The 18,948-nt window shown below is 40.3% G+C and overlaps 1 protein-coding gene across 2 annotated transcripts in view; it reads left to right on the top strand.

The window, feature by feature from the left end:
• The window catches only part of RBKS (ribokinase), a 99,748-nt gene that overhangs the window by 55,952 nt on the left and 24,848 nt on the right, over positions 1–18,948 (top strand). For both annotated transcript variants that reach the window (XM_032790225.2, XM_032790224.2), the window contains 2 exons: positions 4,709–4,800; positions 18,547–18,735. In XM_032790225.2, the coding sequence (XP_032646116.1) occupies positions 4,709–4,800; positions 18,547–18,735 (281 nt within the window). The remainder of the gene's footprint in view (positions 1–4,708; positions 4,801–18,546; positions 18,736–18,948) is intronic.

Genomic DNA, 18,948 nt, shown 5'->3' with positions numbered 1-18,948 from the left:
CCCCTACATTTGGTTTATCAATCAGAAAACTTTTGTGAGACCAAGTGCTTTCCAAATTGCAGTTTAACACCTCTGTTTTGGTAGTCCAACAAGAACCCCCACTGTTTCTTAACTTGGATCCATTTCCATCCATGGAGGCCTATCTTCTCAGCCCATTTTGGTTGCTGCTCTGAGACAACTGTCAAACAACTGCCTAAAAAGCAACTAGGGCAGGCGTAGGACATTCTCTCAACAGAAAAACCTCACCTTGTGTGACTGCAAAATATCTTCAAAGGAGTCTTCTGAAATACTCTATTCTCAAAATTTGACCTAACTAAAAATTGTGAAATCTGATGGGGAATGTTTTTCTGTTTTTTAAATCAGTGTATCTGGGAAATTAAATAGTGGCTGTTAATTACACATTACCCTCTCAGTGTTGTAGAGCCAGCTAGAAAACTGAGTACAAGTTAACTGCCAAACACCATTCCCAGTAATGTGCTGACATCATGGATGACAATTTAAGAAGCCAGAGCCATGCTGCTTGTTCTCCATTAAAAAACAAAACAAAACAAAAGCTCATAGAGTAGGGGGAAAAAATCTATTTTACCAAATACAAAAGGACAAAACTAGCATGGGAAGAAGTTTTCTCTGAGACCATGAATTTAAACCTTGACAGTTTTATAATTGTAATTATTTATAATGTTTCTGTCAAAAAGGTTCCTTTGCTTTGAAATAAATATATGCAGACCAGAACCAACATGCATAATTTCATCAATTATACAGCAGCAGCTTTTTAGCATGCCAGTCACCAGCTGTATTGTCATGACAGGATAGGCATGGGGCAATCTGAACAGGCAGTCCCCAAAATTTATCCTCTTAAATATTTTAACAACGATAAATGCAGGGGTGGGGGAATGTTTCTTTTAGGCTAATGTAAACTTTAGCTTTTTTCCATTTTTTTTCTGCAAATTTTATTTTTCAGATAATTCTGTTATCCTTGAAAGACCTCAGTTATTTAGGGAATACCTGGATTACATGAGAGATGGGGATTTTTTAAGGCCTTTACTGATTGCACTTTATCCAAGTGGTCAAAGTAATTTAATGTAGTGGTTAAAACAGTGGACCTGAGGTCAGAACTCCTGGGTTATGGTGTCAACTCTGCCAAAGTCAATGTGTGATCTTGATCAAAACATTTTACTTCTGTACCTCCTTAGGCTAAGAGATGAGTCTCTGACAAAGGAGAAATGGAATGTTTCATTATTAAATGGAAGTTTGAAAAAACAACACATTGACTGGGCCAGCAAAGACTATGGCTATGTCTACTCTGCACTGTCAGGGGTGTGAAAAAAACACACGCAGACTGACAAAAGTTTTACCAATGCAAAGCGCTGGCATGGACAGCCCTTTGTCAGCAGGAGTCGCTCTCCTACCAACAAAACAACTGCCCCTCATTGGGGGTGGGTTTTCTTTTTCTTTTTCCAGCAGGAGAGCTCTGTCCTGCTGATAAAGAGCGGCTACACTGCATACCTAAGGCCTGGTCTACACTGGGGGAGGGGGAATCGATCTAAGATACGCAACTTCAGCTATGAGAATAGTGTAGCTGAAGTCAACATATCTTAAATCAAATTAAAATTACTTACTTTGCATCCTTGCAGCACTGGATCAACAGCTGCAGCTCCCACGTCAACTTTGCTTCCGCCTCTCACACTGCTGGATTTCAGTAGTCTGCTCTCCCATATCACGTCTACACTACATGCGATAAATCGATTCCCCGATAGATTGATTGCTACCCGCCAATCCAGCAGGTAGTGTAGATGTACCCTTACAGCGGCAGGGCTGTAGCAGCACTGCTGTGCCATTGTAAGGTACACAGTAAAGATGTAGCCTTAGCAATATTAGGCAGTACAATGTGTCAGCAAGAGACAGGAGCAGCCTTAGGACTGGTACTGTTCTGAGTCTTCAGTCTGGAATCTTTGTGCAGTCAAACCCTTTTTGGGCCAATTCTGCCATAGATAATATGCTGCACGTTGGCAAATGCTCTGTACAGTCAAATCTAAGTAAATGTTTTGCTTTGTAACACTGTGGTATCTTAAACCCATGCTGGCTGTCAGTTGTTTCCCGTGGTTTAGCCTGCAGCACCCTCATGTATAATGCAATATTATATGTTAGGAAGTACAGTAGACTATTTTTGTTTAACAGATGCACATCCAGATGCCTCAAATCTCTGTTTTCAGTTTGGTGCTTTTTTATTTTTGTTTTTTAATTAAAAAGAATTTAAAAAAAGGGGGTAAGGATGGATGGAGGCCTAGGAGCCCTACGTTTCCATTCAGTGAATCTCACTTGTATTGGTTTTGCAGACTACATATGGAAAAAATTGGTTTTCCCAATGTCTCTGGTCATGAAAGATTCCATGACAGTTTGTACAAAAGCAAGGGTGTTACTCTGATCTATCCTAGTTAGACTCAGTCTTGAGGAACTATATTGAGCGTATATGAATTCCCTTGGAAGTTTGACTTGAACACTGTATTCCTCCTTCTAACTGCTGTGTAATGTTGCTGTGTGCTGTTAAACTACTGCCATGTCCCTTCCCAGAGGTGGCTCCACTTCAGTGGTGAGTGCAGTTCTTCCTGTGCTTGAAAAGTTTGAGGATCCCAAAGTGCCTTGGAGATGGACAATATAAAATGGAAGTTAATAATATCAGGCCCATTAATGATGTGTTGGAGGAGAATTGTGATGCAGTTCTCTATGGATGGAAATGTATCCAGCAGGGGGTTTGCAAGACTTTCCTTATAATTCCTGTTCCTGGTTGCTCCAGGCCAGGGCTGGGCAAGCACACTGGGAGTGAGAGCACAGGGGGTGGTGAAGATTGGGAGTGGTGGGAGAAAGATTAGGACAGGAAGTTCATAGGGTTGAGTCTAGAAATGGGTGGACAAAGAGTCTAGGACTGGGGTGAAAAGGTTGAGGAATGGAGACTGACTGCAGCTAGGTAAGGAGTACAGGACTGAAATGAGGTGGTGAGGGGTGGAGAAAAGAGAAGACTGAGGATAAGGGATTAAGCTTGCATTGAACGGGCAGAAGAGTCTGTGCCCACTAAACGCACTCCCTCCAGAGCCTGGAATGACACCTCAGATTCCTGAGTCTTACATTCCTCTGCTGTCAGCGAATATCTGTGAAACCCACTGGCAAAGTGTCACATCCCCCTGTGGTGCTGGTCCACATAAAGGATAACTAAGTACTACTGCTGTTAGTTACTTGTTAGCCCAAATGGCAGAGGTCTGTGCAGTGGATCTAAAAGTTCCAGTCCTGCTGATGATCTACGTGAGTATATCAATATGATGCCAGATGATGGCATTTCTGTTTTCATTTTGCTTTTTAAAAAAATACTAGGAAATCACATACAAAAACACTATGTTAATAGAACATTATTAAGGTGGCAAAGATAAGCACTCAAAGTTAAGAAAAACTATGAAAAAATGTGATATAATATAATTAGACTGTATCATAAATGAGATGCACAAGGGGGCTGAATTAAGGCTGCACAGGCAAGCTTACTTCTAGCATTTCCTAACTTCTGAGTGTTTGATTTTGCAACTTCAGTAATGTTCTTGTAATTTAGTTGTTTTGTCTGCAACAGCGTTTTCAAATGATAAGAAGATAGAGAGGAATTGTGAAGTTGTCACTGGCCTAAATTTTCAAATCTGAGTGTCTAAAGTTCAGCTTCTACATTCATATTCCTGAAGCTTCTGGTCACCTGAGGCTTCCGTTCAAATAAAACGGATTCATAAGTGCTGGCGTGTCTGAAATTCAGGCTGCTTATTCTCAGGTGCCTAAATATAGATTTAAGAGCCAGACTTGTAAGTTTGAAAACTTTTGTCACTGAATATAAGTAAATTTCTAATCTAAGAGGGTATGTTTCATACGGAAGAAGGGATGATCTTGTAGCTAAGGAACAGATGTACTAACCAGGAGATTGGCAGAGCAAGGAATTCATAGATTTCTGTGTAACATTGAGTAAGTCATTTACATTCTACTGATATGGCAAACCTTTTCTAGTGTAGACGAGGCGGCTTTGTCTATAGTAAGTTTAAAGGCAAGTTGTTAGGAGGTATTAGCTAACACACTTTGATGGGTTTTAACCAAGATATCATCTCCACCAGCTATCCTAGTGTTGGAACGTTAGCTAATACCTCCTAATGCTTTTAAATTGTAGTCTAGACAAAGCCTTCGTCACTCTGTGACCCAGTTTCCTCATGTGTAAAATAAGCATTGTAATCTTCACTTTCCTCCTAGGAAGTTCTGAGGCTAAATCAATGTTAGTAAAGCTCATGTTAGTAAATGCTCAGAGGGAAGACACTTCACAACTGAAATGATTTATATTAGATATCTAAATGTAGAATTTTTTTTAGTTAAAAAAATCTTTTGAATACAGTTTGAATCTTGCCTGTTGCTTTCCTCTCATTTTCCCCTAAAAGCAGATGAATATCAGTTTGGGTGGTTTATATATTTTTCTGTAATGCAATAAAGAAAATGGTTAAATACTTTGTAAAATAAAAAAACAGAGTTTTTCTGGGTTTTGTGTGTCTGTGAGTAGTTTGCATATCCGTGGGGAGAAGATGAGGAGCTGAAATGTGTTAGCTCCAATAGGGAGTTTGGGGTTCCAAGCAGTGGTTTGTAAATGTATTATGCAAAAATGCCATTGATTTAGACAACTTTTTTCATTCTGTTGCAGTGAAGACCTTATTTAATCCTGCTCCAGCCCATGCAGAACTAGATCCACAATTTTACACCCATTCCGACATCTTCTGTTGCAACGAAAGTGAGGTAATGGCCAGCTGTCACGTTAGAGAACAGTGACGTGGACAGTGAAACTTAAAGGGACTCCGTCCCCAGCAGTACATCATAAGGGGAATCAAGCCAGGTTTCTGAGACTTCTCTCTCAAACACTGAGGAAGCAGCAGGCTTGGCCCCGAGGCCAATGAGGAAGGAGGAATACTTTGCTTCGCTGTTGAATAACCCTTCTAGATAGCACTTTAAGTAGAATTAACAGGCTTCCGAGAGAACTGAGGCCAGCCCTTCTTGGCCATAAGGTGGGTTACCAAGAGGGGAGTGGATGAGTGAACACGAGATCCATAAATGAGACACTCTTAAAATATGTTTTGCTCTAAATGGTACATATTAAAATAGATCTTCACTCCCAGTCTTGTCTTCCCTCTGTGTGAATAATGGGAATGTCATTAGATACAGCACTGTGATGCTCTTAACTTGCCTTACCAGAGAAGGTGTTTGTGTGTGTGCTGCCACTGAGAGGGTACAAGCAGCTTCATATGTCCCTACCTGTTAGTTACTTTTTCAGTGCACATAGCAGAGGGACTTTTATGGGCTGCTGCTGCCAGTGTACAACAGCGGAGCCCTCCGTTTTTCCAGTTTGTCAATTTCCAAGATTTTCTTTTTCCCCATCCCCTTTCTCTGCCATTGTCAGGATAATATTTATCCAAAAACAAATGATTGTGTGTATCACAGGAAACAAGTTGGTGTGTGTGTCCCACAAGGCCCTTGTTTGAATTTGCTGCTGTATGTTATTGTTGCTACAGTTTTCTCCCTTATTTATCTGACCTGTGTGAGGAGCAACTAGCAGGTAAAAGCCATACCTTGAATATGGTTGTAAGAGATCCCTGGTGAACTTGACATAGTGTTTAGGGGAAACCATGACTCAGCTTGCTGTGGTATCACCATCCCAACATCTCTGGCTGAAGGTTGTACATCAAGACTCAGTTAGCCTATTTTGAAATTTCTGCTAAAACCAATGACATGATGGCCCATAAGACATCACTGGACAAGTTCTAAATGACCCAAATGGCCATCAAAATTGTGTCAGCAGTACCCATTTTGGTGCAAGTCTGTTAAGTTAGACCCCGTCACAGCATTTCGACATCTGCAAAGTAGTCAGCCCTTTCCTGCAAGGTCAGTCATTGTGGCTCATCAAGAGTCTGGGGGCTGATTTTCCAGCTCAACTGGCAGTGACATTTCTCGTGGCTCAGACAAATCTAACAGCCATCAGAACTCAGCTACATGATGGAGAATGTTCAGAGCCAACCTCTAATCATTCCTTTCCGGGCAATTTGCAGGGTAGACACCTGGAGTTCTCTGAAAGCTTTATTGCCTGGCTCTCCATAAGGTCGTTAATCCAAGAGTTGCCTAATAGTGCTACAGAACCTATTTCGGAGCTGAGAGCAGCCCAACTCTCCCACCCCTCTAGTTCACTTCAGGTTGTTTTTTTCCTGGTTGTCACTGTTTACTTGTTTGGCTGTGGGATTTTATCCCCTACTTGTTAAATACAAAAACTTATTTCTTTATTACTGTTCTATCCCTGATATTTTTTCTCACTGCTACTGCCAACATGAATATTGCTGTTTCCTCTATGTTACAATTTATTGCTACAACTTCAGCTTTCATAGAGACATCCCTTGAGATTTTTAGTCTGCTAGAGTAAAGGTATATTATTACCACCACTTGGAGAAAAGAAAATTACTTCCTTTCTGAGAAGAAGAAATACAGGTGTATAATTATAGCAGATCCCCACTCTCTCTCACACACATTGCCTGCAGAGTTGGGGGTTCAATTTGCATTCTTTATGCTTTCTACTGTTTGCTTAAAAAAGGAACTACCCATTGGAGACAGTAGGGATCATACTATCCTCTCAGCAAGTATAGGCACACAACTTCTGCTGGTCAGGAGGTTTATTCATTTTAAAATACTCATTTTATGGAAGTTCCTGCCTGTGACATTCTGGAGTGCAGACCCAAGAGTGATGCCCTGTTAAAGCACTTTCTGAGATTGAGAATTACAGGTAGATAGTTTTCTTTGCAACTTAATATTTATAACAATAACCTTTTGCACCTTACAGTGAAATCCATTTCCTTACCAGAAGTATAGTAATCATCTATATCGTCCTTCATCCCATCCATGCATATTGATTTGTCATTGTTAGAATTGCTTTTCGGGGTGAGCTTCTGTCAGAGTTTTCTTCTTTTGTTAAGAAAACAGAAGCAGTTGAAGCATTTGTTTTTCCTGTGTCAGAAATGTAAAAGGTATTTTATATCAGTATGTTTTTATTTAGCAATTGTTATATACCCACGTTCCACATGTTTTCAGTTTCCTGTTATCACTTCCTTAATTTCAAATCACTTTTAATATATGCATTTGAGGATTTTGGTAGGTAGATTTATGTAAATATATCTCTACCAAGACCACCAGTTGTGTACGAAAATATGTCATGTAATGGTAGTATATACCAGTTACATATTTCACAGAGTTCGTGTTGTAATTGGGCACAACAGTAGTGCAAATGATCTGTTACACTAATATAAATCTGTTGGCTTCAGTGGAGTTACTACAGATTTTCACTGATGTAATTCAAAAAGTGTGGCTCAATAGTTCCTTTCAGAAACCTCTGTTTGAAGATAACACTAATGAGAAATGCTTAGCTTCAGTGCAAATCCCAATTCAGCCAATGCCAGCGTAGTATATATCTGTCTCTTTTTCTTTCAGTACAGTATATATAGTATCACATATATCGTGTTACATCCAAAAGAACTAGGTTAAAAGAATGTTAATGTTGCAAAATTGAGCACTCAAAAGTTAGAAAATGCCTGAATTAAGGTTGCCAGTGCAATGTTAGTTTGGTCCTCATGTGCATGTGCATTGTGATACAGTCTGACAATTACATACTAGTTTTTTGACAGGGTCTCTGCCTCATTCAATGAACAAATCATAACAAAAGTCACATTATCATTTGGCAGACTATCAGGCAGAGTCTGGCAACAACATTGTATTAGACCTCAAATCGAGCAAAAAGTTTATAAAGTGGTTGTGCTGTCCAATTTGTTGTATGAGTGTGAAACCTGGACCTGCTACAGGCATCGCATCAACCTTTTAGATAAGTTCCTTTTACAACATCTGTGTGCCATACTCCACTTCAAATGGCAGAATAAAGTTAGCAATAACGAGGTTCTGGAATGCAGCCATTCTACAAGGATTGCTCATCACATCACAGTTATATTGGGCTGGTCATGTGTCATCCATCCTCAACACCAGAATGCCAAAGCAGTTGCTGTATGGTGAAATGAAAGTGGGTAACTGCACACAAGGCGACCAGAAGAAACACTTCAAGGACACACTGAAGCATAACTTGAAGCAATGCAACATTGACGTTGACAGCTGGGAGTTGTCAGCAACAGACAGATCACTCTGGCAAGCAGCAGTCAGTGATGGAGTTAGTTCGAGATTAATTACCATATGGCTCTTGAGGCACAAAGGCTGAGTCGTAAACAGCATAAGATTCCGTGGGCATAGACTGTAATCTCGTCCTCAGTATCAAGCTACATATACACTCTACGTGGAAAGGACTTCCACCCACACATCGGACTTTTTAGCCACAATTGTACTCACAAGAGATAATGCCATCAGTGTTCTCTTCAGTCATAAAGGACAACAACAACGTTATTCAACAGTTCTTTTTATCCTCCTCATGTGATATGTAGCATTGAGATACTAGAGATCCTCAATGAAATTGTTGTTAAAAAAAAATATGGCAAAACAACCAGTTTTTCCCTGACCTTGTTTACAGAAACAGCTGAACCATTTAAGCTGAAATTTCCCCCAAAATTCAACCTGAGGTAGACGCCAGCATGGAAAACTTCAGCCCAAATGGTTAAAGTTTTTGGCAAAGTTTTATAAGTAACTTAAACAGTAATTTAAATAAGTAATTTATAATGAGAAGTGTCTGGCAACATTAAGTATAGGTGTCACTACAAGTTCCACCTATCATGTAGCAATAACAGTTTAATATGTAGGAATCCCACTAAAGAGAGAATAGAAAACAAACTCTCTATCCCATGGTCTTTAACTATTATGTTTCTTTATCATATTTCTCATTTTGAATGTACGCAATTTGGCAACCTACAACTCTACTGTTGTTTGTTCTATATATCTTAGGTATGACATCCATTTTCTTTCAGAATCATACAACTTGTCCTCCATTCAACCCAATCTTGACCCCTCCTGCCTCTCCATCTACTGCCATAACTCTATTCTTCCCTTCCTCACCAAGCTTATTGGATGTGCCATCTACAGTTGCTGCCTTAAGTTCCAATCTTCCAGCTACATTATTGACCCCATTCAATACAGTTTCCACCCTCTCCACTCCACTGAAACTACTTTCACTAAGGCCTTGGCTACACTTGCGAGTTACAGCACAATAAAGCAGCCCCGGGCGCCCTAGCTCACTCCCCGTCCACACTGGCAAGGCACATAGAGCTCTCTGACTCCACAGCTACAGCGCTGCTGGTACTTCACCTCGGTGAGTGGAATAACGTTTGCTGCACCCCCGCTGGAGTGCCATGGCACACGTGTGAATGAGGCATTGCGTTACTGTGCTGTGATCAGTGTCCGGAAACGTCCCATAATCCCCTTAAGTCAAGTGGCCACTTTTGTCGTTGTGAAATCGGCTGCAGGAATGCAGAAATGCCCTTTCAAAGCTCGATTTGGAGAAGCCAGCTGCTTATCAGCTCAGAGAAAAGCAAACATTTATTGTTTGCTTTGAGTGGGGGGGGGAGGGGGAGTCTGAACTTACAAGACAGCATGCTGACACTCTCAGCACCCAAAAACCCACTCTCTCTCCCCCCCACATGCACACACACTCCCTGTCAGACTCCACCGGTATTAAAGTTTTCTAGGTATATTCATAGGAAACTATTAACCTCATGTTAGTATACATAGGAGTACAATATCAGCAGAAATGATGAAACAGCCAATTAGATTATGGCATCCAGCATTCAGTGGCAAGAGCCATACTATAAATCATATTATTACATAACTAAAGAAAAAAGAGCTCAGGATTGTCTGAAAACAGTCATGTGATTGAGTCGGGAATTTGTATTGTTTACCTTTTCATAGGTCAACAGTCTTGAATGTGAAGTCTTTCAGCCTCTTCCCTCACAAAATATCAAAGGCTTGGAGGTGTCAGGTGTAGTTGCAAACTTTACTATGTGTTATCGGATCCAAAACATGTATATCTAATATAATTTCACACCTTAATGTCTGTCATTCTTTAAACACTTTAGATATTAATGCTTTTGCATGCAGGATATGGTATAACAGCATATCTTGTTCCTTTTGGATGGATGTACTGTAAAGAAGCAAATAAAGTTATGCTATCAGTGGAACATCTACCATTAGTTTGTCTAGAAGGGTTTTCACAAGCTGTTCTTTTTACTCTTGCTTGCTTCAGTAATAAATATTTTTTACATCTGACAGTTCTTTCTATGTGGTTTATGAGCAAAATACTCAAAATAAATCTTGCAAGGTTATCAGTTCTTTCTTTGCTTAGCTTGTATTTTAGTTCCCCCCCACCTCTTCTTTTCCCAGAAAGATCAAGCTTGTTGAAACTGGTTTGCTAATTCTCTGTACACCAGATGTAACATAGCTTAATCCCTGAGGTTTCTGCAGGAATGTGCTAGCTCTCCATTCTCCTAATTCTTCTAATGAAAGAAACTCAGAATAAATGTATCAAGTTTCATTTTTAGTGAAAACAAGAGAGACCTTTTCTAACATTTCATCTTTTTATATTTTGAGAAGACTGACATGTACAAGTTGACTTCGTCAAGGGCAACGACCATCTCTTTGTTATATGTTAGTACAAAGCATAGCACAATGAGGCTCTGGCCTCTTAAGTGTTACCACAATACAAGTAATAAAAACAATCACACAAGGTATTTGCGTGTATTGTGGCCTCGCCTTGAAGGATAGGTAGCAATACATGCCACGCATCTGAGATTCAAGTCTGACCCTAACTATACTTAGGCCTGGTCTACACTACGTGTTTAAACCGAATTTAGCAGTGTTAAACCGATTTAACCCTGCACCTGTCCACACAATGAGGCCCTTTATATCGATATAAAGGGCTCTTTAAACCGATTTCTGTACTCCTCCTCAACGAGAGGGGTAGCGCTGAAATCGATATTGCCGTGTCGGATTAGGGTTAGTGTGGCTGCAAATCGACAGTATTGGCCTCCGGGCGGTATTCCGCCAGCAGTAAAAGCCGTCGGACCAACTCGGAGAAATGCAACGGAACGCGGATAGGCAAAGTGGCCAGGTGACAGGAAAGTCCGCGATGTTGTAATTTCATTTCCTGTTGCCAGCTGAGGGCCTGATCAGCCACGGTGGTGTGCGTCCCAAATCCAGGAAAAGGCTTCACAGCATGGACTGTAGCGAGTGTACGTGGATGCTTATCACTGTGTGGTGGAGAAAAATCTGTTCTATCAGAGATCTGTGTACCAGTCACAATGAAATGAAAAGCATTTGGAAAATTCTCCAGGCTAGATGAGACATGAGGCCACGAGCAGAAGTGCTGTGGACAAGCATACAGAAGTTCAAAGAATCACTGGAAGTGCGATCGATGGAGGGTGGTGAGGGGGATGAGCACTCCACTATCCCACAGTCTCTGAAAAGCATTTGCAGTCTGGCTACCAGCTCCAGTCTGAGTGAGTCAATAACACTATTCGCCGGGTGTTCAGGTATTGGTCTGTCAAATTTACACACCTTTCTCCCTCCCCCCTGAAAGAACGAGCTAAAAAAGAACGTTTCTCGCCTTATTCCTTATTTCTATGATCAACCCTATACTGTCACGTGCATGCGGCAGGTAGATGGAGTGCTTGCGCTGCGGTACTAACGCAGCATCCCTGACCAAGTGCGCAGACGGCTAACGGATATGATACATATCCACATCCTTCTATCACCAAGGCCTGAACTGTGATGCTCCTGGCTAGGGCCTCGTTAAATGGGTATGACTACCTGGTCGCCATCTGCAGATGGTACAGTAACGGCTGAGTGAACCGTTCTTCTACATAGCAAGTGGAGGCTTGCAGCTCATCGGCCTTAATTAAGAGAAAAAAGATTCTGTACTGCTGAACTGATCCATCCGCAGTGAGGTTGCTGGGCTCCCCTCCAGCCACCCGTTTAATAACCTGCCTGGATTACATTAGGCAGCTGGGCTCTCCCCTATTTTAATCGTCACGTAAAGAAGTCAGGGTTTCTTATTCCGCATTTTTAGTACTCATCACACGAAATGGGGGACACACTGGCCCACTGGTACCGGGGCGCAGGGAGGGTTGGGGAGGAGGGAACCGAACGGGTTTGTGTTGCTTTGCAGAGCACCACCTAGAAGGCAAGCAGCCATCATTTCTGTGTGATCGTCTGGTGCTCTGACCAGAGCGCACTGTGCTCATCTGGATTCATCTAGTACACTATTTCCATATCTAGGACAGGACTGACTATTCTTAGACAAAACAAAGAAGGAATTTTTGTCCACTGTGCCCTGGTCCGGCCGACCTGCGCATAGGCCGACCAGGTAGTCACCTGTGAGCATGCGCAGACGTAGAGAATGATTAAGGACCACTATCCTCGTCACCAATTATCCTCATGTGCAATGTGCCAGATAGTTTCAATGACAGCGCGATAGGGTACCATCTGCCTACCTTAGCAAAGGCAGAATCGAATGCTGACTGTGTGCGCGGGAGCGCATACAGCTACCGCATCTGTAGCAGCATACCAGTACCATTAATGTTGACAGTGACAAAAGGCAAAACGGGCTCCAGTCGTGTCATGTCTAGGCGTCTGCCAGGGCAATCCAGGGAAAAAGGGCGCGAAATGATTGTCTGCTGTTGCTTTCATGAGGAAGGATTGAGTGACAACTTTACCCAGATCACCCGCAGACACAGTTTGTGCATTGGGATCATCAACCCAGAATTCCAATGGGCGGGGGAGACTGCAGGAACTATGAGATAGCTACGGGATAGCTACCCACAGTGCAACACTCCGGAAATTGACACTGGCCTCAGTACATGGATGCACACCCAGGACTGGTTTCTCGCTCCCTAGGCACACGGACATTTCGCTGTCCCCCGTGCTGATCCCGCGGCTCCGGTGGAGCTGCCGAAGTCATTCCTGCAGAGGGTCCATGGCTCCGGTGGAGCTGCCGCAGTCATGCCTGTGGGGTGATCCACTGATCATCCGCAGGCACGACTGCGGCTGCTCCACCGGAGCCGTGGACCAACGGACCCTCTGTAGGTATGCCTGCGGCAGGTCAACCGGAGCCGCCTGCCGCCCCCCCGGCAAAATGCCGCCCCCCGAATAATCCTGGTGCCCTAGGCAATTGCCTAAGCTGCCTAAATGATAGCGCCAGCCCTGCGCACACCACCAAATTAATGTGCTTAGTGTGGCTGCGTGCACTCAACTTTATACAATCTGTTTTACAAAACTGGTTCATGTTAAATCAGAATAATCCCGTAGTGTAGACATACTCTTAGAGTTATCTGATTCTGCAGAAGGGGTATTGAAAATTTGTTGCTTACATGTTGTGGAAAGGTCTGATTCATGACTCATATGAGTTGTAATTCCAGCTCTGCTAATGACTTGTACAGTCTTGGGTGACTCTCTTAATCTTTCTGGCCCTTGCTTTGCTCATCTGTGAAATAAGTAGGATTATCATGACCTAGCTATCGGAGATCAAACAAAGATTAATTAGTTAATATTTGCAGAGCACTGTGAAAGGCACTGTATAAATATAAAAAACAAACAGTTTACATAAGAGAGATCTACCATGAACAACCTGTCATGAAAAAAGTTATACAGTTATATTATCACATTGATTTCTCCATATTATTGTGTTAGTGAAAGCTGAATAGTTTTTGAAGGAATAATTAATATCTGGAATCAAGTGTTTATTCATTATCACTGATAAATTATCAGAGTCACTGATGCAGTATATTGAGATTATGGCAATATGTCTGTCACTGATTGGGAATCAAAATAGTGCTTTATAATATAGAGATTTATTCAATAGGGAGAAGTTTTACTAAGCAATAGATAACTGATATTATACCAGACACATCAAGCAATAATCTGTCCCACATGCTTAACACCCTTTTGAGCTTTCCATGGTCTGGTATTTGCTGAGTTAATATATTGGGAAATTACTGTTGCATTATTTATAGAGGGTGTGGGCATTTCACAATATAATTAGGTTTGAATTCCAACCTCATTCTAAACCCACTTTATCAGTTGTTTATAACTTTTGGAAAGACATTTTTCCATATTTAGTCTTTAAATGAAATATGTGAGTGTTTGGACAGCGTTGCGGGTGCAGAAGGGAGAAAGAGCTTTTAGTTAAAGCAAGTCAGCCTTTTTTGAATTATTCTAGCATGAGAAGTATTTCCCCCCCCATATATTCTGATTAGAAATTTGGTAATTTGAAACAATTAAAAGCTACAGATAACTAACTTGACTTGTTGCCTGCTTTTACAATCCTTCACTCACAAGCAGAGTCTCAGTGACTAGTGGGATTACTCATCTGTAAGAATTCACACAATCGAGACTCTGATGTAGTTCTCAATACAATTTAAGGTTCAAGTCAAGTTTGAAACGAATTGGTTCAGCAGGTTTCAAATGCTGAATATTTAAAATTGTCCCAGTTCAAGATAAGTGTCAATCTTAAGAACTGCCAGTCATATCCTCGGCTGGTGTAACCCAGCACAGTTCCATTATTATTTTATTGCAACAGCACCTCAGAAGCCCAGTCATGGACTCAGTAGGCCATTGTGCTAGGTGCTGTACAAACACAGAACAAAAAGATGGTCCCTTCCCCAAAGAGTTTACACTCCTTTTTACTATAGCAATTTACACCAGCTCATGATCTGGCCCTGGAAATTTCTGGATGAGTCAGAGAGACCCCAAAATCTGGCATGACTAGGAAGGCTTGGCTAAGCGTGACTGGTTTATGGAGGCATCAAGCCAAATAGCTCCTGATCAATTAAATTACAAGCTCCACAATTTGAATAGTTGAAATTTATCTTCCCCTTTCAAAACAAATCAAATCAAGACAATTTCATGCCCCAAACACTATATTTAATATAATGTTATCTTTGAGGTACCAAGCACTTGGGTGTCAAGAAAAACAAATGTAAAACTGAACAGTCCGCCTTAGTTTTGCCTCTTTTTGTTTGACTTAAAATATAGTCTGCCTTTAATTATATATTTGTCAAATAATGCCATATTTTAATATAATGCCAGACAATTACATAAACTTATGTTTATATAGTTAAGCACTCAAAAGACAGAAAATGAAAAGGGAGGTTGAACATAGCCTTTCGTAACATGATCACATACTGTTTTTTGGATTATATTATCTTTTTCTACAAGTTAGCATCTATGTTGCAGCTTGTATATACTTTTTTATAATGGATGCAGTAGATTCACAAATATCACAATGATATTCTTCTCTATGGATATTATATCTGTATTCTCTTTAAAGTATGATATATTTCAGCACTATAGTAGAAAGCTAAATTAGATAGAAATACATAATATGCTTTATATTGTTGACATTAAAATAAATACTGTAAAATAAAGCTTGTTTATCATAAAAATTGTATGTAGCCTTAATTTTAATTCTTTTCATGGAATTCTAAATTGCACTATTTAACAAATATAAAGACCCTATTTTAAGGCATAAGAACAAGGGAACAGAGTTTAGGTTGAGCACCCAACCTTAACTCTTTTTTCCTGATGTTTGAGTTCTCAGCTCTTCAGCCTTATTGTTGTGTTAACCCTCATATTTGGAATAAAATAGTAGCTTCATGATCTAAATGTTTGTTTTAAACTTATTTTATTGACACTTTTGTGGGACTTACCCTTATATAATATGTCTCTTTGTCTCTCAGTAAGAGTTTTGTGAGATTTAATCAGAGAAAAGTAGACTCCTTTATATGCTGCTATGTAGAATTCAATCAAAAGCTATTAAAAAGTCCATCTTGGGCGTCTGGTATTGTTATTGTACAGTGTTGGGTTTTTTTAAGACAACCATTAGTTATTTCCTTCAATTGTAGCACATATTTTTTTAAATGAGATTTTATTGGTGGGAGGAAATTTATAACCCAGCACAGCAGATTTATATTTAACATCAGTTGACATTTACTGTAAAATTCTAACTATTGGCACAAAGTATCAGTCTGGTTTCTGCCATTTCTGTGGGAAAATGGCTCCTAGCTTGTTCCAGTGTCTTCCAGTTTCACCATCCTGCTGGAGATGAGTTACAAGCAGCTGGAGTGCATACATTCATACATATGTTGCAACAACACTCTCTGCTTAAGAATCTCTTTTAAGAAATATTTTTTGTATGAACGTAATCAACAAAGTGGATGAAGCAGAAGAATTCTGTTTAAACCAAAAAAATACCAATCACAAAACAATGGAGCAAATCCTACTCTTTTTACTCAGGCAAAAGTCTGCTTGACTTAGGTGCCAGAAGATGGTCACAACATAAAAACCTAAATGGGGAATGAGAGTTTTGCTTTAGAAAGAATATCATCAATTTCCTCTTTGCTTTGATTTCTGTAGAGCCAACCTCAAGATTTTTTGGACACTTTTTAAAATGTAAAACAACCATTATTCATACAAACTGAAGTAATGTATTCATGTTGTTCATGGTAGTAGGAAATTCCCATCGTTATATCAGTGGCCAAACAGCAAAAATGAATAAAAATCAGCCCAATTAAACCAAACTTTCTGTCTCCCTACCCAAATCAAACCCACTCCTTTCCCAAAGGCCTGAGAAAATAGCAGACCTGGAAAGTTAACAAATTTGGCCTTTGTGGTGGAGCAAATTCCAAAGTCACTTAGGCAATGTCTACAAGCTTACAGTGGCACAGTTGTATTGGTCCAGTTGTTGTTATGATTGTGCTTATTTTTATTGCAGTGGCACCTACAATGTGCAAAGCACTGTGCACACGAAGGAAAACATAGTCCCTGTTCCAAAGATCTTATAATCTACATAAGCAATATACAAATGGCTATGTTGATATAATAAAAATAAATATACTTTAATAAAAAAAATTATCCACTATCCCTAACTTCCCCCTCTACTCAGCTATTATTGGCTGGCTAGTTTCTTGCAAGTGTCACAGAAGAGGCATAGTTGCCAAGTTTTGTGAAGTACTATGTGACATTTTATGCTGATTTTTAATTAGCTTATTTGCAGATAATTTGAATTTTAGCTTTAAAAAATTGTACGGGTTTAATTTACTTAAATATTCTCCATTTCTGGAGGGCCCTGAGCAGTGTGTTGACATTAATCCACCAAACAAAACCCATGCTAGGTGTAGTAACCTTTTCCTCAATCTAAAACCTATTACGTTCTTGTCCACTGGATAGCTTCTAAGTATGGCCAGAAAACAATTTTTGAATTGTTAAAATTTGTTACCACACCTTGCCACCCCCACTTATAAAATGTGTTTATCTGAAAACGTCTACAGAATCAAATCCTGCTAGATAGCATAAGGCCAATCCCTCGTTGAAATCACTGGGTGATTTGTCTGAGTAAGGGCTGCAGGATTTGATTCTAAGCATATGTACAAAATGAACCCCATTAAGAATCTCATTAACTATATTGTAAACTCTCTGGGGCAGCATATCAGGTTATATAGGCCTATTAAGGCCAGAGGGGGAGGTCTTAGGTGGCAGGCTACCCTGCTCAGGAGTTCTGGGGCAGACAGAGAACCAGGGAACAACAGGGACAGACACTGAGAGACAGGGCTGAAGTGTTCCATTGACTTCCGTGGGAGCTGGATTGCACTCAGACCTACTTCTACAGCCTTAGTATTAAGCCTAATTTTAATAAAGTTTTCAAAGTCTATTATTACTCTATTTTGGTAATGACTCATTGCCTTGATCAGGGATCAGAGCCCATTATGCTAAGGGCTGGGTAGCCCTGACTTACACAGTCCCTGCCTCAAAAAGTAGATGGTCTTGATTTATGAGATGATGCAACAGATGGATGAAACCAACATAAGGGGGAAGGAGTTAACAGTGACTAGCAGGAGTTAACAAACAAGTTACTTATGGAAAGCAATAGCCACAGATCACCATGTGCCCAGCCATGGTCAGCTGGGTATTACAACAGAAGTGAGTTATGGAGGGATTTGAAGGAGGATAATGTAATATAGCAGGGATATTAAATTGTAGAAGACACACACCAATATGAATCAAAGCTTGAGAGTGTTTAGGTGCATTGCATGGGAGTGAGGAAAATGATTTCAAGATGGTCCTGCAATGAAAACATTACTTGTTTGATTGTGTGTATGTGTGCACATGCATGTGTGTGTTTATAGTTCAATTTTCTATCAACTCTACACCAAAGAGTTTTCATCCAAACCTGTGTGTGTCTGTGTCTGTCTGTATTACATGTGTGATTACACTGAAATGCACATACCATTGTCATAAGCCACCGACATACACATAACAGGACAAATTCACCGCAGGTTCAGTAATTCGACCCAGTCAGTTATTTGAAAAAATCCCTCAGTAAACACAACTCTGAATATTGTTAGGAAAGATAAAATATTTGGTTCACCTAGCTGAATTAAAAAAAATTAAATGTTATTTTAAAGTTCAACTATTTTCTGATAAATTAGTGCTCTCTGGTTCTGATTTTGATTTGTTTGGATTATTTTCCAGGCAGAAATTTTAACAGGCATCTCAGTGGGCACCCCCGAAGATGCTGGGAAGGTGGGACTCGTGCTATTAGAAAGAGGCTGCAAACTAGTAATTGTTACTCTGGGAGCTGAAGGCTGTGTGATGATATCAGTGGATGAGCCTATTCCAAAGCATGTTCCTGCTGGGAAGGTCAGAGCTGTGGACACTACGGTATGTTTTTGTGGTTTAACTGTCTTGCCTTGGAAAAGACTAAGCACTAAAGCATAGCAGTGAGTAATCAACCAAATCCCTGGGCACTAGCACAAAGGCTAATTTATTATGTGAAACTGATATGTTGCTTCCAGCCTGTTGTATATCAAATGCCAGTTCACTCAAGTTTTATAGGCTGTGCTGTAGATATGCTAAAGTTATTGTATACACTGA

This window comes from Chelonoidis abingdonii, chromosome 3, assembly GCF_003597395.2.
Source record: "Chelonoidis abingdonii isolate Lonesome George chromosome 3, CheloAbing_2.0, whole genome shotgun sequence".
Classification (NCBI taxonomy): Eukaryota; Metazoa; Chordata; order Testudines; family Testudinidae; genus Chelonoidis; species Chelonoidis abingdonii.
The sequence above is the reverse complement of the archived record's forward strand: the minus strand, read 5'-3'. Positions and strand labels throughout refer to the sequence as shown.